Below are 19,097 nucleotides of genomic sequence, written 5' to 3' on the forward strand. Positions count from 1 at the left end.
TGTGTGTGTGTGTGTGTGTGTGTGTGTGTGTGTTCGTGTGTGTGTGTGTGTGTGTGTGTGTGTGTGTGTGTGTGTGTGTGTGTGTGTATGTGTGTGTGTGTGTGTGTGTGTGTGTGTGTGTGTTAGAGAGAGAAGAGAGAGAGAATTTTAGGGATGTATTACAGGTGAAGTGTGCAGTTGTTGTTGTTGTTGTTGTTGTTATTGTTTTAATCAATGTTGATTGCTTTTGTATCAGAGAAACAAGTGCCAAAGTAATCCAACTTGATGAGTTTCTATGTTTGTGTATTAAATTGCAGAATCGTAATTGATTTTCGCATAGGCCTATACTGCTCATTGCTTACGACCCGTGAATGATTGACGGCTGGAAATCCGATCCAGCAAGAGAAATTGACAACCAATGGGAAGCGGAGCGCGTCCGTTTCCATGGGAGGCCCCAGGAGGCGATGCCAAGCGGCGCGAAAGCAACACCGACCAAAGTGAGCGTCGCGAGCTCCGGGCATCAACCGGGACTCTGTAGAACAAATCAGAGGCAGCGCCTATCGCTCGCCGTCTGTCTGTGCAATAAGCTCCAACCCCGTGTAAGCGAAAACATGCGATGGAAGTGATATAGGTAAGTAGACCAGCACAACTCATCTGTTTGTAATGAATATTATTAACGCGAGTATTTATTTTTACTCTAGATTATAGTGCGTGCTTTTTTTAAATGAACAGGAAAAAGTTGATTTGTTCGTCGGGAATGAGCATTGCAAATCGTTTTCTTGCCCATGTATAATTTAAACGCCTCGAGAAAACATAACGTGACATAACATAACATTTCGAAAGGTATAACTCGCGAAAACCGTCTTGTCTTTCCTTTCCTCTCCAGTCCAGATCAGAAGCCCGGGAGAGAGAGAGAGAGAGAGAGAGAGAGAGAGAGAGAGAGAGAGAGAGAGAGAGAGAGAGAGAGAAGTGAGAGAGTGAGAGACACACACACCTCAGCCTCACTTGGTGAAAAAAGGTGCATAAAACTACGGCAGAGCAGAATGGATGGATTCCACCACGACCAACGAGTGCCTTACTTTAATTCAAACGTGAGTGATTGCGTTGAAACATTGCAGTGAAATTACACCCGATGTCTGCTGAACAAAAGTCAATTAATGATGGCGTTTGCACGGTCCACGGCAGAACTCCCACCAGACGCCTCAGTCTGCACCCTGTTTAAAAGTGGTTAGAGAGCAGTTATTGAAGTCGTTTCACTGCTCATTCTGTGTGTCATCGAGTGTTAGTGGGTTTCATTCTACATCACGAATCATCGTGCTGGTCAGGGAGGAAATTGATTTGTGTCTCTGGCCAATCTCGTTGCAGAAAACACAAAGGAAGAAGAAGACATCATGCACTGAGTGTCCAGCAGCAAATGACAGAATGAGAATATTTGTGGAGTCAGACCTGGCCGTAGACAGTGAAGGTAAGCACAAAGAGAAGAAAGAAAAGAGAGAAAGAGAGAGAGCACAGGGAGAAAGCTAATTTCACGGCTCCTAAACATTTAGCAAAAATTCAATTGGTTTGTGGTCACTGCCACTGCTAAGTGCAAAATTTCAATTACAATGCAGTAGTCTATATAAGAAACCCCTCTCTCTCGCTCTCTCTCTCTCTCTCTCTCTCTCTCTCTCTCTCTCTCTATTTGCCAGTGGTTAGTGAGAGAGAAGAGAGAGAGGAACAAATTAACCTGTTATTAGACACACAAGCGTACACACACACACACACACACAAGCTCCTTGATACCCTACCTTCCTCCCTTTCCTCGCTTCCTCCCTTCCTCTCTTCCTCCCTTCCTCGCTCCCTCCCCTCCTCGCTCCCTTCCTGGAGGACTGACTCCTTGCTTTGTGTTGCGTCCACAGAGCTCTTCCAGGACCTGAGCGGGCTGCAGGAGACCTGGCTGGCAGAAGGTGGGTCAGACGGAGCGTACCCCCGACACTTGTAGAGTGAGCCGAAGAGGGCTCAGGGTAGGGGGGGTTGGGTGGGGGGTGGGGGCACGAAATAGGTACCAGAAAATAGAAAGAATCCTAAAGAGTTTGAAAGAACCCGAGAAAAAGCTAAGTCAAGCATATAGTCGCGGCGTGTAGGGTAGTGGGGCCCGACGAAAAGTGTGTGTGTGTGTGTGTGTGTGTGTGTGTCGGGACTGTGTACCTTGGCTTGTCATGTATACATTAGAGACTGGGATGAAGCTCTCGGAGGGAAAGGGAGGGGGGGGGGGGAGAAGGGGGACAAGGGGGGGTTTCACCCAGAGAGTGTCGTCCCAAATTACCAGGAGAAGACTCTGCTCCGACGTTCACTGTCTCCTCTGCTGCCGGCCAGCGCTAACGTGGAGCTCCTCCCGCACGCAGCCTCTGTCACCTCCACCTCCTCCTCCTTCTCCCCCACCCCGCTCCCTCTCTCACTCTCTCTCCCTCGCTCACACATAGACACACACACACTCTGTCACACTCGCTCACTCACTCGCTCACTGAATCACTCGATCGCGCACGCTCGCTCACCCACCTGCTCTCTAATTCTCCTGCTTGCGCTTGTTCTCTCTCTCTTTCCTCTCTCTCTCTCTCTCTCTCTCTCTCTCTCTCTCTCCCTCTCTCGCTCTCGCTCTCCCTCTTTGCCTTGTCTTAACACACCTCTTCAAATCTTCCGCAGCTGTAAAATCAGCCTGTTGTCTTTCCTGGGAAGAAAAAAAAAGAGGACGGATTTATTTTCTTTTTTCCACTCGCAGACTCTGCGAAGAAAATAAGAAGACCTTGTTTGTATGAACAGCATTCTTTTTTTTTTGTTGAAGTTTTTAATTTATTTTCCATTCTTACCTCTCTGATGGCAAGACTTGCTCTTTGTGCTGTAACTAAGACGTGATGCTTCAGGATTTAAGCGCAAGTGGCCTCTTTCAGCAGTGTCTCCAGCACAGAAGTTTTGGTCAGTGGTGAATATTAATCTTATACATTTCTTACTTTTCTCCCCACTTGATGTGTAAAATGTTGATGTCTACTCACTCTCATTTGCATGTCGCAACTTAGGTTGGGTAATTCTCTTTAGACATCTCTAGCTCAACTGTGTTAATTAATTAAACTTCATAATATGGAAAGTTAGTGACTGCAGCTCAGGTTTCTATTAGCCTAAAGGACTGAAGAATTGTAATCGCATTTGTTTTGACTGTGGTGTCGTAAAAGGTTTTAATGTAGTTCAGAAAGTCTGCAGGGGAAATTGTATACTGTGGAAAAAACAATACTAAAACTTTCTGCAATTAAAACTAAAAGCAAAGATCACCTAAAAAATTCATTGGATTTACCTTGGAATTTTCTTTGCCGCACAGTTTCTTCATTGCATAAGTTGTTAAGTTTTAAACGTACTACAGAAAGTTGTGAAAATTAATGTAGGTACCAAGTTAATTAACATTTGTGAAGATAACTTTAAAAACAATGTCTCTCTATTTAATTTATAAAACATTACAAATGTTCTTGTGTCTGTAAATATAATTGACTTCCTGACAAAACCATAATTGTTTAACGTACAATATTTATTAGTATTGAAAATGGCGTTGGAAAAATTAATTATGATTAACAATATTCCACGTTGAAACTAAATTTTAACAGTTATTTTAATTTGTGAACACACATGTACACATCTATACACATTCATGCACCTAGAAACTAAGAACGCCTGTTCCAGCCGTGATAAGTGACTGTGGCGAGGGACTGTTAACTTTAATACTGCTTTTAAAAGACTGGACTTACATCTCAATAAATCCTTCAAAGATACAATTACAAAAAAAGAAATCCATTTAAACAAAAAAAAGAAATGAAAGTAAAATAAATGTTTAAAAGTCATCCATTCTTTATTGCACGTGTAATAGCTGCCGGTTTAAGCACCTTAAAAAAAAAAAAAAGGATGAATTCTTCTTTGCGAAACAGACATCGGACGGAAGCCATGGCCGGACCGGCGGCGGCTGGTTACACCGAGACCTAGCGTGGCGCCGCGGGGCTTGTCAAGAGAATAAGATGTGATTTTAATATTTCAGTAGCCCGGAGAGAAGGGCAGCGACGGCGCTGGCCACCCTTAAGAGATATTACCGCTAAAAGATTACAGTTCTGACTGTCAGGGTGGTACCAGTGAGGTGGTCGAAACGCTGGCAGACTGTAGCTTTAATGAATGACTTCCTGTCCATTAGGATGAAAAGGAATACGCTCTCATTTCAAAGATTTATTAGTTCAGGTAATTGGACGGCGAGGAGGAGGACTGGGGCAGACTGAATTTTCGACCATCGTGGACTGAAAGGGTTGAAGGTGGGGGGAGGGGGGGGGGGGGGGGGGGCATTCATTTGACAAGCATATGTCTCTCTGGGCAGGCAAGTGGAACCCCCCCCCACCCCCCACCCACACCTCGACGCACACACCACCACCACTACTTTGTTTACACAAAGGTTAAAGTGGTTTCTTTTCGCCTTGGCTTGGTTTTAGAATTAGAAACAGAAAGAACAGCACTATTTACTTAAAGGGAAAGAAAAGAAAACCATGTGCGCTGTGTTCCCACCTCCTATGCAGCCGGTTGACTTTTGTGTCACAGATGCAGACTTGTGAAAGAAACAAGGCCATGTGTCCCGGGAGCCGACGCAACCTCAGAGGGAGGCGCTCTCATCCAGGGCCTTTGTTCCACTCCCTCCTCCACCTCCACCTCCACTCTCTCCTCCCCCCCCCCCCCCCCCCCCTTCCGTCACACACACACATTTGTTTAAAACTCGAGAACACACAACACGCCACACACAGCCCTCGAAACGCAAAACTCCACGCTCACATGACCCCGCCGAACACAAGCCTCCGTCGGCACCTTTGTTTGTAAACATTACTTTCAGCGCCCCCCGCCCCCTCCTCCCATACCCTCTTCCACACAGCTCTGGTCCATTCTCTCTGTTTCCTTTTACCTCCCTCTCTCTCATTCTCTTTCCCTCTCTGGGCTCCTGGCTTTATTTTGTGAATGGGGGGAAGCGGTGTAGTGGTTGCTGGTGCTGGTGGGGCGGTGTGTGTGTGTGTGTGTGGTGGGGGGGGGGGGGGGGGGGATGGTTCAGCTAGCAGGGTTCAGATGGCTCATTCACAGGCTGAGGCCGGTGACTCACCCCCCCCCCCCCCCCTTTACTTCCTCTGTCCGATGCGCCTCTCCCTCTTCACTTCACTTCCTGGGCCGTTACACTGTAGTCTCTGTGGAGTGGTTTTCATATCAGTCCATTCATGGTGTGTTATCTTGTTGTGTGTTATCTTGTGTTGTTTTATTGTCGTCCTTTCTTGTCTCATCTCGGCTCATCAGGTCCGTCTGTGTGTAGTTATGGTTTGCCATGGAAAAAATGTTGTTGTGGTTTTGGAATTTATTTAAATATGTAAATGCATGAGGTAATATAATATAATGTTGAGTGTAATATAATGTGTTGCAATAAGAGTGTGTCAGAATACATGATATTCTTGTCATAGCATTGTATTCAATTCCACAACTTGAAAAGTATTGCACAAAATGTATTCTGGTATGTTGCTTTATAAAAATGGTTTAGTACATAACAATGCAAAACATACTATTATATTTTATTAAGAATGGTTGGGAAAATAGGAGATAATGGCTATAAATAAAAAAAGCGTTGCACAGAGACACACACATAATACATATATTTGCATGTTTAAATGTAGATATATTAATATCACCTCGTTCTTTATCTTCGTGACACCATGTGCATATTTTTTTTTTTCGCTGTTGATCTGTTGATTGTTTGCTTTCATTTGACTTCACACCTTCTGAGAAAAAAAAAAAACCTCTCCAAGATTATAACTTTTGATATCTGATAGAGCAAGAGACATGTCGAGACCTGCTACTGATGCAGTGATAATGAGGATTTACCTCATTGTTCTTATAAATAGACGTGCAAATGACACATTTAAATCTCTGATTGCCTTTTGCCAGAGCCCAACTTGAGGGACCAGGAGAGTCTTCACCCAGTGTAAATACGTGTGATATAAATATGCCCATGCCTAATTGGACCCATTGTGGATCAGCCCTTATGATTATTATTATGATTATTATTATTATATTGCGGTGGGGATAGGTTAGGGCAGGGAACGCAGCCGTCGCTGCAGGTGTAGGTGGATATGCCGGTAGGGGAGAGGCCAATTAGATACTGTTCCTGAATCAGTGTTTGTTTGCTGGCGAGCGCGCCCGTTTCCTACAGCCGACAGATTGAGTAGTCGCGCGTACGAGCCGACCTCGTGGAACTAAGAGAGGGGAGGCGGGGACCAAACACTGCATGCCATAACCGACCCGGTCATTAAGTTTGACTTTTTTGAGGTTTGGAAAAACGTCATCCGTTCCAAATCATGGTGTGTTTGGTGAGATGAGATTCCAAGGTCAGGCCGGATTTGACTGCTAATTGGTTAAAAAACAAGAAAATCCTTTTTTTTTAAAGACCAAAAGGTGTGTGTGTGTGTGTCAAGGGAAAAGGGGTAATCCAAACTCCAAGAAAGGATCCATTCAAAATCTATTCCAAGTTGGACTTTTATGTTGTGCAATGTTGTGTTTATAATCACTATAATAACTTTTTATATTACGATTTTTAAATAAGAGACGATTAATATAGAACAAATCAATAAAAAAGTAGGGTTAAGAACAGAATGAAAACACATGCATGTTGCTGATCAAAGCACACGTTTCCCATAACCACAACTCATTGAATAATACATTTTGAAACAGTTTTGCATATATTGCATGTATATGTACACAGAGGCAAACTAACAAATGAACCCATAGTCGCTCTACATCAGAAGTAATGTGTTGATTTTTCTTCGTCTGTATCTTATTTTCTTTAGCTCAGGTTCCAGACAACGATGAGCAGTTTGTCCCTGACTTCCAGACAGAAAACTGTGAGTAAGAGACTTCCTACATTATTTTGTGTGTCACAATACAATACAGTACAGTGTGTGTGCATGTGTTTACGACCCTCCTTTGTCCTTGTGTATGTATCTTGCGTGTGTGAAATAGGTTTTGGTAATACTGTCTGTCTTCAGAAATATGGTATTCATCACATTAAATCATATTGTGATGATACATTTCATGATTTTCAATATATAAAATTTAAACATATAAAAAAAATAGAGTGGTGAACCGGTTGATTAATTCCATGATTATTTTCAATTGCAGCATTTATCTATCATAATTACATCCATCAGTATTAATGTGTGTGTTTGTGTGTGTGTGTGTGTGTGTGTGTGTGTGTGTGTGTGTGTGTATGTGTGTTTGTTTGTATATATTGTACTAAATGTGTAATTGCCCATGTTTCTACGCAGATATTCACACAAACACACACACACACACACACACACACACACACACACACACACACACACACACTCACACACACACACACACACACACACACACACACACATATTCATGTATCTGCACTGTTTCACTCTGGGCACGCAAATGTATGTGCATCTGAGATTCTAGATGTCATCCCACTTTTATGAACTTGCGTTCATACCTCCAGTGCTACGTGAATGTGTCTGCGTGTGTGTGTGTGTCTGATGTGTTTTCCCATCCCTCTCTGTATCTACACCTTCACTCACGCTAGCTCTCTGGAGAGCTAGTCTTGCAGATAGGCAGGCAGACAGGGTGCATGAAAGGTTAAGGTGAGAAAAATCTCTCTCTCGCTCCCTCCCTCTCTTGCTCCCTCCCCCTCCCCCCTCCTCTCTCTCTCTCTCTCTCTCTCTCTCTCTCTCTCTCTCTCTCTCTCTCTCTCTCTCTCACTCTCTCTCTCTCTCTCTTTCCGTTTATCTCTCTTGCGTCTACAGCAGCTCTGCACCACCTCTGTGATGATATCGCAGTGTTATTTATTTGCATATGGAAACATCAAAATATTGTGGTTGATTTCCAGAAAACTGATAATATTTCCCTTGCTGCCTTGGGAGATTAATATACATTTAGTCTTTCTTATGTTTATCTGGCATTTATATTTTATTCAAAATAGGGGTTTATTTTATTCTAAACTTGAAACTTGAGGTGTATGTTCACACTATATACACACTATGTGTCTATATATATATACATATAATGTTAACGTGAACATTTAATTATATTAGCTTTAATTATCATATATATAAGATTTATTTAATAACCATATAATCATTCAGTAGTACATGCACTGAGAACAATTAAAGAAACCAAAAAATTTATGATAATTCATTACAATTAAGTGTTATTGCTGTTGGAAAGAGAATGAAAAGAGAGCGAGAACAGTCATTAGGCAGTTAAAGCAGTTAGAGAGTGTGGTATTTCACCTGGCAGGGCACGGGGAACGCAGTCAGGGGTGATAGCTTGGCATAGCGTGGTTCTCTAGAGCAGGTAATGCCAAAGTGTAGTCAGAAAGTGAAGTGAGCAAAGCACAGCATGGCCTACAGTTAGCAGACATGGAAGCCAACAGAGAGCCCTGTGAACTGTGGGAAAAGTTGCATAACTGACATGTAAAAAGTAATTTTCTGTCTATTAATGTTGCTTATAAAAAAAAAGACAACTCTATTGATAAATCCAGCAGTTAGTTCCTGCTGACCTTGGGGATAGTGTGAGAGAACTGGACACCTACATGACAACCAAAAATACCAAGATGGCCGCCACGGGCCCCGGTAATGGAGGGAGATACAGAGGTCACCCTCTGCCTTGTCCCCTTGTCCTTCAGAGGTACGGGGGGGGGGGGGGGGGGGACACACTGCTGACCATCGAAACAGCCCTGTTGGCACGGCCAGAGAGGGAGAGAGAGCGGCGCTGACAGATGGCGGGAGATCGAGGGCACCGTGGTTGGGCTCTGGAGCCGAGATCCCAACCGGCAGCTCTCCCATATGGGTCTGCACCGAGGAGCTGGGTGGGGCAGTTGGAGAGGGGTGAGAGAGGTAGCCGCAGAGACAGCAAGGGCGCGTGGCGTGCAGACAGAGGAAGATGGAGACAAACAGGGTCAGGTGGAGATGGACGGAGGTAGATGGAGAGTTCAAGAGGAATGGGGAGACAATAACAAAATGAAAAATGAAGAAATGGGAGAAGTTAAGTATATCTGAAGTGATGGCAGGGGGCTTGGTAGAGGAAGAAAATAACAAAATAAAAGAAACAAAAGGGTGTTTAATGAGAGCTGGTCGACGAGACAATAAAAGGGACAGACAGAGAGAGAGAGACATTTGTGATCGGGTATGGCTTTGTTCTTTGAGTCGACGCCTTTTCTCAGGTGTTATAATTTGAACTGTTTACTTTTATAAAAAGTATTCTTCCAGTTCCCCTAGAACATGACAACTTAAAAACATCCCACGATTTAAAGCCGTTGACGGCGGCGGCGGCGGCGGCGGTTGCGTCGCTAGCAGGTTAGCGCCCTCCATCCGTTTGACACCGAAACCAGCGACAGCCGAGCATCCTCGAAGCTAATGTGTCCTCGGGCTGTGAAGACGGAGGAGCGATTCCTTTGTCTTCGCCTACAACACAACCGCGTACTATTAGCATAACTTAGCAGGGTAGCGGAGAGGAGTAGCGGAGGTGTAAAGTGAGACCACACGCAACCGGCAGATCAGAACCGGTAGCATTTAACAGCGACGCGAGTGCCTAGCGAAGGTGAAAATGGAATGAAGGGTTCTCCACCGCTGCCAAAAGACCTGAGTGTTTTTTTATTAATGGACTGGAGAAATATCTGCCAAACGAAGGGCCTCCGTTCTGCCAAAACACACACTTTGTGGCCCAAAACACACACTTTGTGGCCCGAAAGACACACTTTGTGGCCCGAAACTCACACATGGGCTGAGCCTGTAGGCTTCATGGTAATCTCTGTGTGCAGGTCTGGCAGGGAAAAGGCTGGGTAGCTAAAATAAAGAATAACCAGGCAGTTAACTGCAGGTCAAATAATAATCACACCAAAACAAAATCCGTTCAACAGGAATAAATATGTTTACATGTGATATGTGGGACATATCTGAAATCATTAATGACAATTGTATATATTTTAATATATAAAATGTATATAAATATAATATATTGTATTATTATTTGATTATATATAATCTATAGGCGACTATATTATATTATTAAAATTACATTCTTCTTTCTCAGAATTGTCGGTAAACACCAATAACACAGAGAAGGTAACGACGACCCAAAAAGAGAATAATTTAATAGATCCAATAATGGATTGGTTAATTGTTGAACAGCATTGGCTGTGCTTTAATCAATTCAGCCATAATGAGAGCAATCAGGAGCCATGATGGACCTGACATTCGAGAGGAGAAGCGCGGTATCTTGTCCCCCTCAAGTCACAAGGCCCAGCGCCTGGGCTATTGATTTGTGTACCGCGGCACCCCGCTGACAAAATCTATTGTGACATTTCCATTTCTATTTAGAGCGGCCCTGTTTCGACATCAACGCTACGCACCGGTTAATATTACAGTTCATGCGGCGTTGGTTAAATATTAATGCAATTTTTTTAACACAAATTATATATAAAGAACGTGTTGGATGGCAAATGAGTTTGCACGAATATTGTTTTTCTGAATTCATGAAATAATGACAAAGTAAGAATAGACATACAGTAATAGTGTTGTTTTTCTGAAAATGTAGAAGCAGATGAGGCCTGCTTGTAATTCAGGTCTTATATTTGCAAGTCAATGTAAGCAGTTGTTTGTACAAATGATACATAGCACGTGTTTCAAAACGAGAACGGCTTTGCCCTAATGTAATGTAATGTACGTTTTACAGTAAAAATAACAACTTATCCTTCTAAGACTAATTCATACTAACAAGTATAGAGATGTCTAATGTGGACACAAGCCAAACTGAGCAGGAGAATGTGTTTGAACTGTTGAACAATAACTATTACACCAGTCTCAGGAACACATACACCTGTATTTACTCTACACTTGTTTTGAGGCACTCTCTTAAGGAATTAGCAGCTCATTGTTTTTCGGACTTTGTAAGCGTGTCGGCGTCTGTTAGTATGACCCCCCCTCCTTTCACAAACCCCCCACCAGGAAGTGTCCTTTCTGACCTCGGATCGATGACCCTCAAAGGTCAGGCCCCCAGCCAGGGCTGTGAACAACCCGTGCACTTTGTCCTGCCGTGCGCGTGTGGCCTGAACCTCCCCCACCCTCCTCTCCACCCTCCCCCGTCCCTCACCTCCCCCCCCCCCACCATCCCCCCAGGAGTCAGCTGGGGTGTTACCCTATCAACCAGCCTCCCCAACACACACACACGTACGCACACACACACACACACACACACACACACACACACACACACACACACACACACACATACTGTACATGCATGCGCACTGACATGCACACCCATGGCGGGTGTAAGTCAGCCCGTTAAAAAGCACAGAGGACCTTGTCGGCGTTCTGGCTCCGCGGCCGTGCAGCCCTCGCGCGACGCCAGCTGGTGTAAAACCATCAACGCTGCGAAGCGCTGTGGATGAAAACAAATACGAACTGCAAAAGAACCAGTCAAGTCACCCCTCTTCGTTTAGGTCTCCTTTGATTGGCGTTATCGTTTGACTGTCCTGTTTCAAAAGACTCTCAGACGCGTCGGGGGCGTTTAGATGGTGTTTTTTTTTTGTGGAAACCTGCGAGAGGTCCGGGATGCTTTCCACCCGGGGGAACACGAGCCTCCGTCCTACCCGCTCACTCTCAGCCTCACAAGTGTTTTCTCCTGTTGACGCACAACGTCGTTATCTGATTAGTGCTGACCATGACTGGAAATGATGGGATGTTAATCAGGAATGATCATGCACTTAACTGGGCGGGCCTCCCCCTGCTCAGCTGGAGGGAAGGCTCAGGTAGACAGCCCCCCAGACGTACCCCCCCCCCCCCGGCTCCCTCCCTCCAGCCCAACCCAACCCTAAGAATCAATGGGTCTTCTTGTTGTTGTCTGGGAGGTATTGACGGACAGCTGAAAAACAGATGAAGCATTTAGACGTGACCCCCAGCCCCCCCGCTCCCTCGTGTTCCCCTACCAAGACAGTCCCCCCACCTGGAGGCAGAGGGGAGGCCTTACAAATGAGATTTGAGCGGGAGTTGTCAGGGTGACGGATGACACATACGTCCTTTTGTGAACGCATGCTCGGGGAAAGCCAGAACACACACAGCCACGGATGTTGTTTTATATGTGCCAGCTGTGTGTGTGTGTGTGTGTGTGTGTGTGAATCGCAAACGAAAAAATGTTTTATGTGAATTTTTTGTAAGGTTTAAATTTTCTATTCTCCTCATATTTGTTCAATGCATGAAAAGCAAACTGAAACTGACGTGATGAATGATAACAAATTACATTGAAATCTTTCCTCTCTCAGTTTATAAAATAGTCTTTTGACACAAACGTGCATTGAGCTAAACTGGACCAATTTGTTGCGTTGAATGACTTAAATATACAGTTTAACAACAACGTCTATCCATGTCTGCTTCCACTAAAGTGTTATTAGTTTTCCATTCCGGGGACACTGGTTTATTTTCGTCTGTACACACAGCATCAGGATTATGATCGGCAATGTTGTTGCCCTGTCTGTCTGTCTGTCTGTCTCCTGTGTGCTAGTGGCCTTCCATGCTCTACATCTGAAGATCAAGAGGGAGCCCCACAGTCCCTGCTCCGAGCTGGGCTCCAACTGCAGCCAGGACCGGCCCTTCAAGATCCACTATGGAGAGAAGTGCCTGTACAACATCAGGTACACACACACACACACACACAAAGAGATATACAGACCGACACACACACATGCACAGAGACGGACACGCACGCTTACACACGTGCTTTGATTAATTTTGTTTTTGCTTCTTTCTCATCTGCCGCTCAAATCTACAGTAATATCTTGTTGTATTATGTGTTATTATCGGAACGCTATACATTTACCTACCGTCAGAGCAGTGTACTAGCGTGTGCTCTTGTAAGTTCTCAGCCTACTTCATTCTGGCAGTGAGTGGCCGTGTAGTGCAGATGAGTTTTCATTCAGCTCATTCATTTCATTCTAACCCTAACCCTAACCCTAACCCAGTTAGAACCCGTTGATGTTACCTCTTTGGAGTTATTTCACTCCACGTCTTCCAGACATCTTTTTCTTATCCTTCAATGTATCCGTCACTTTCACCCAGTACATCTGTGCATCTGTGCACGCTTTACATGCCATTCCTATCGAGAAACGCTAGAAGATGAGCAGGTATTGTTTTTTTTCAAATCGCCATGGCGGCAACTCTCCCCCCTCTCGATAACCCCCGTTTCTCTCGCTTTAAAATAAGAGAAGTGTGCGGTGAAGGAGCGTCTGAGTTCACCGCCGTCGCTCTTGAATCGGCTTTGATTCGTGCGGCACGGCGCCTGCATAATGACCTTGTATGTTTAGCGGCGCTTTGCGTCACCAGGGGATTGTTCATGGGCCAACAAGCCCCCCCACCCCCCCTCCCCCACCGCCAACATGCACACATACACTCGAACACACACACACACACACACACACACAACCTCACACACTGAGATGAAGTTACACACTCACAAACTCACACACACACATACTGAGATGAACACACGCACTTACATTAAAACACACTTGAACATATAGACACTCTATATGACACACACACACACACACACACATATACACACACATTCAAACCCACGCACACACATGCAAATTCAAACACATACACACACACACACACACACACACACACACACACACACACACTTGACACCTGCTCAGACACATTGGGCTTGACAAAGGAGACAAAGCCGTGCGTTCTGTCACGCTTTGTCGTGGAGAACGTACACCCAGAGAAGGTTTCCACCACACAGCTAAAGTAGCAGAAACACATGCTGTCGACCCTGCATCATCCACTCGCGTATCGCTCTCTCCCTTCCACTCGTAAAGTTTGGCCGGTTTATTTGTGCCTTGTAGTTCACCTTCGGCTTTTAATTCTTTTTTTTTTTCTAATCATATTCTTCATATTCTTTGTTTTTCTTTTCCAATGTGACATTGTTTTGCATTCACTACTTTTACGTAATTTACATTTAATGGATATCGTTGTTGTCCGTCCTGTACCACCAATACTTCTTTGCGGCGGGTAATGGCGGCTTATTGTGATTGGCTGGAGGGCAGAGGGACCAGCGGCCACCGCGATGCTAATGAGGAGCTAGATATGGAAAACACATGGATAATGGAAGCACTTAAGATCTCACTCTCTGATGGTTCACACGCAATTCACCATTTAATAATAATCACACTAGATGAATGGACATAGGGAAATAAGGTGTTTTTTGCTAATGAATAAAGTGGGAATATAATATAATATTTTCCATGACTTGAGAAACACCTGCGTGTTTGCCAAAATTCATGTTGAAAATAACAAATAACTTAAAGATACTAATACAGAATAGGCTGAACAATTGGCCGAAGTGTTTTTGAAATTGATTCTCAATTCTTCTTCTTCTTTTTGTAAGATTGAGAGCTACTAATTTAGATGGTTCTGATACAACAACAAGATGTAGATCACACAAATTCAAGATAAAAGCTGCAGTGGTTGTATAAACTGCAGCAAAATGTGATATTTATTATTATCTTAAAATGACTGCAGGCCACAATTTTAAGAAGTACATTGCATACACACCTAGTGTGTATTCCTAAATGATGGAAATTATTTAAAATGAAGCAGCACTGAAGAAACAACACGTTTGTACTGTCAAACATGATTTCACATTATACCAGCCTCTGCTCCCAACTCAAAAAAGGCCAAGACTCACTCTTTAGATTTGGGTTTGCTTTTTTCCGTGGTGTCTTTCTTTGAAACCCTTTTTGCGGCCCAAAGGGAATCGAACCAGCGAACATGGCAGCGAAACATCCTTGTTCTACCAATCAACAACAACCGCACCAACAACAAAGAGCTTCCAGCTCAAACGCCTGCATCTGTCCGGGCCCCGTCAATCAATCACCTCGACCAATCACGTTCATCAGCTCACTCACAAATGTGTTTCTTCTCCTCTTCCCTAGTGCCTATGAGCAGAAGCACCCTTCCGGAATGAAGCCCTCCAGCCCCGTCACGCCCCCCTGCAGCACCCCGGTGTCTCCCCTACACCAGGGCTCCCCCACCTCTGCACCCACCCCCAAGCCAGACCGGACCTACCTCCCCCCCCACGCTCAGCCCTCTCAGCCCCTCACCGACAATGGATACCCCATGGACCACAGGTACACACGCACGCACACACACACACACACACACACACATACACACCTGACACCCCATGGACCACAGGTACCCCCCCCCCCCCCAAACACACACACACACACACACACACACACACACACACACAGACACACACACACACACACACACACATACAGACACACACACACACACACACACACCCCATGGACCACAGGTATCCACACAAACACACACACACACACACACATGCCTTTTTACGAGTAGTGTGCGGTTAGAAAAGGACACAAAGTCACTCACATGTGTTCCTTAATGTCTTAAGCTGCATTTTTAGACTTTTAGACTTTTTCTTTCTTATTTTAGAATTCTGTGGCTAACATTAAAAAGGAGTGAGCATGTGGTGTGTGTGTACGTTCTGTATTAATGACAGGACTTAGTTAAAGCATAATTCATTTTCATCATTTCTTTGATGAGAGTTTTTATGAGCAGAATGTTCAATGTGGGGAGCCCCTTCAGCAATAACCACACATTCAAAACACACTCGTGCGCACACCCCCCCCCACACAAACACAACCCCCCCCCCCCCACACACACACACACACACACACACAAATGCACATACATACGATCAGAGGGGTTCAAAACCAACACACTCCGAGGCTTTTAACCACACACCCTCACCACCAAACACACAGACACAAACACACATACACACACATACACACACAAACACAAACCCCTACACACACACACACACACACACACACACACACACACACACACACACCAACGCATATACATACACTCAGAGTGGTTCAAAACCAACACACTCCGAGGCTGATAACCACACACCCTCACTACCAAACACACACACAAACACCCACACCCACACACAAACACAAACACCCCTACACACACACACACACACACACACCCACACACACACACACACACACACCCACACAAACACCCACACACACACACAGACACAGGTCTCACCACCCGGGCTTTGTTTTGTCTGCTGTGTTCAGGTTTCGCCGGCAGCTCTCGGAGCCGTGCCACTCCTTCCCGTCCCCGCCCGCCCCGGTGGTGCGGGACAGCCGACCCGTGTACCACCGGCAGATGTCGGAGCCCAACATCCCTTTCCCCCCCCAGGGCTTCAAGCAGGAGTTCCCCGACCCGCTGTTCGAGCACCCGGCCATGGTGGGGGGTCCGGTGGTCCCGCACGCCTACCCGGCCTCCATGATCATCAAGCAGGAGCCCCGCGACTTCACCTACGACTCAGGTGGGCGAGGCCAAAGCGCTCCCCTGCTGTGTTTTGCCCGCACACACACACACTGTGTGCGCGCGTGTGTGTGTGTGTGTGTGTGTGTGTGTGTGTGTGTGTGTGTACTTGTTAGGCTCCATGTATTAGCAGGTCATCGGACTATAGGTACGGTTCCTTCTGTCTGCCTGTGATTGTGTCTCTGTATGTCCTTGTCTTGTCTGCGTTCACATTCTGTTAAAGTTTGTCTTTGAGACGGTCTCCTTTATCAGTCCTAGGTGAGACACTAGGGTGACACTATCTGTATTTGATTGTGTCTTGCCGACCTGTTTAAGTCGGCCTTCAACAACTTAAACGGGTCAGTTTCAACACTCTGGGAACACCGTTTGGATCCGTGGTTTTGTGTGGATTGGTGAGGATCTAAGCATCAGTGGAAATGTGACCATGGAGTTGTGACCCCCTTCTTCCTTCCCCCCTCCCCCCTCTCTCATCAGTCCTAATGTGGGGGGGGGGGGGATTGAAGGGGGTGCAGAGGGTTCTCATCACATCATTGCTGTGATGGGAAGCAGACCCACCAGTAGTGAGTGGGCGCCGGAAGAGTGCTTCTGCTGTGTGTGTGTGTGTGTGTGTGTGTGTGTGTGTGTGTGTGTGTGTCATGCATACGTGTGTGTCCTATGTGTGTGTGTCCGTCGGTCCCACTCGGGCGTTAACGTCTCTGGCAGCGGGGGAGAGAGAGAGAGAGAGAGAGAGAAGCAGGGCTGTTGTCCAACGGGGAAGTAGGTGGACGGGTGCTGGTGGGCGGAGAGTGCGGGGGCGTTGGGTAGGAAGGGAGGGGGTGGGGGGGGGTGTGGGGGGGGGGGGGGTAGGGTCGGCTGTTATTAGGTTTGCCCATTATTAACGCTGGGGTTCTGGTAGGACCGGTGGCCTGTGTGCCGGTCCCCATTTCCTGTGGTTTGCTAATCAGGAAGAGAAGAGAACAGAGAGAGGGGGTGGGGGTTGAGGGGGGGGGTTAAGGTCTGGTCCGGGTCCAAAGACTGCCCTCCTGAATCCCTCCTCCCCCTCCCCCCCCTCCTCCTCCTTCGCTCCCCTCTCGCCCCCCCCCCCCCCCCCCCCCCCCCCCGGGTCAGGGTGAGGTAGGGACGTGGGCCGACTCCCCGTGGGGGCCAGGGAACTCGGGAGGAAACAGGTTATGAATGAACCTACGCCGGGCTGCTGTGTTCATTCATAGGACAGACAGGTCGGCAGACAGAGGGGGATAAATACTGACACTTATTCCGGTCCGCGATGGCCCCATGGTCTTGTTTCTCTCTATCGCTGTGGCAGTGTTGTGTGGAAGAGAAAACCAGCAATCATTGGGTTTTTGTTCAGTCGGTGACAGCTGAGTTCAGGTTTGTTCTGCGACTCTCCTCAGCCCCAGTGTGCCCAGCGTGGTTAACGTGTCACGACTTAATTGTCAGGAACAAAAGCATAAGCAAAACATATTTTCATAAAACCTTATTCCGAGGACTTGCTGCTCTAAAAGTTTCCAGTCAGCTGACGATCTTGTCCACAGTGAAAACAAATGCAAATGACTTAAAGCTTCCCTGATTTACATGACCACCAACACTGTCTCTGCGCCTAGGTTCCTCCATTTAAAGAAAAAAGTACTTTAAAGCTTTTTATATACCCAAAGTTAAGGGTTATACAAATTAAAAGCCATGAAATATTCCTTCTCTGTTTGATCTTTTGTTGGACAGACTAGAATAAAACCCAGTGTGTCTGTACGCTTTGCATCCACTGCTGTACATTCCAGACATTAGCATTAGCTTGAATTTATTAGCGGCCGCGGCAGAGCCTTGAGACTGGAGCAGGCCTGTCTCCGAGGATGGGAGGGAGGGCAGAGTAATTTCATTAGCAGTAATTTCCTCTACAAGCCCATTACTTTGATGAAGTTCAGAGAAATGTTTATGGAGCTAAATGATGCGCTGCAGTCCGTTTATCGAACACTCACTTTGCAGCCGTTTTGATCTCGAGCCACAGTTGGTTGGGAGGTCGTCTTTACGCAGTGAGTGGAAGTAAAAATGCAAAGCGCACTTAGAAACGAAGTAGTAAATACAGGCTGTAGAAAACAGCAAGTACCCTACATTGGTGATTATTGGATTGTCTTAATGCCCAACAACCAACTTTACTTGTGTCGTATCAATCACTTTATATTGGTAGAGGTACCTGAGCGGTAAAATGTACTTCTAATAGAAGATGTTCATTCACTACTAGCGACAATTAGTACATTTTAAAATAAAAATAGCAAATTGTTTTTCCTACGCCTGGTTCTCGAATCAAAACACTGTTTGAATACATCTCACATCTTCACTGCTGTGGACCCAAAGACCTGGGTAGTCACTAGTCAGAATATCCCTAAAAAAACGAATAAATAATGGTGTTACACTTTCTTCAGTTTACCCCACGTCGCATTGTCCCCTCTAAACCCAAAGCGGCCCCTGAGGGCCCCGGAGTCACCCAGTGGAGCGCGGCGCCACTCTGTATCCACACAGGCCAGTCATCCTCCCGTGTGCATAGAGCCCCTCTGCTCACGCGTGAAGCCGCGTAACACACACTAGTCAGCGGACCCCTGAGGCTCCCGGGGCCCC

The 19,097-nt window shown here is 45.8% G+C and overlaps 1 protein-coding gene across 1 annotated transcript in view; it reads left to right on the forward strand.

Annotated features, from left to right (window-relative positions):
* Positions 1-350: 350 nt before the first annotated feature.
* The window catches only part of etv1 (ETS variant transcription factor 1), a gene marked incomplete at both ends in the record, with an annotated part of 21,319 nt that continues 2,572 nt past the window's right edge, over positions 351-19,097 (forward strand). The window contains 7 exons of the mRNA XM_084471936.1: positions 351-476; positions 1,345-1,444; positions 1,878-1,925; positions 6,855-6,908; positions 12,595-12,724; positions 15,035-15,229; positions 16,238-16,491. Coding sequence (XP_084328062.1) covers positions 351-476; positions 1,345-1,444; positions 1,878-1,925; positions 6,855-6,908; positions 12,595-12,724; positions 15,035-15,229; positions 16,238-16,491 — 907 coding nt within the window. The remainder of the gene's footprint in view (positions 477-1,344; positions 1,445-1,877; positions 1,926-6,854; positions 6,909-12,594; positions 12,725-15,034; positions 15,230-16,237; positions 16,492-19,097) is intronic.

Source organism: Micromesistius poutassou (genome assembly GCF_964030765.1).
Source record: "Micromesistius poutassou genome assembly, chromosome: 8".
NCBI classification, from domain to species: Eukaryota; Metazoa; Chordata; class Actinopteri; order Gadiformes; family Gadidae; genus Micromesistius; species Micromesistius poutassou.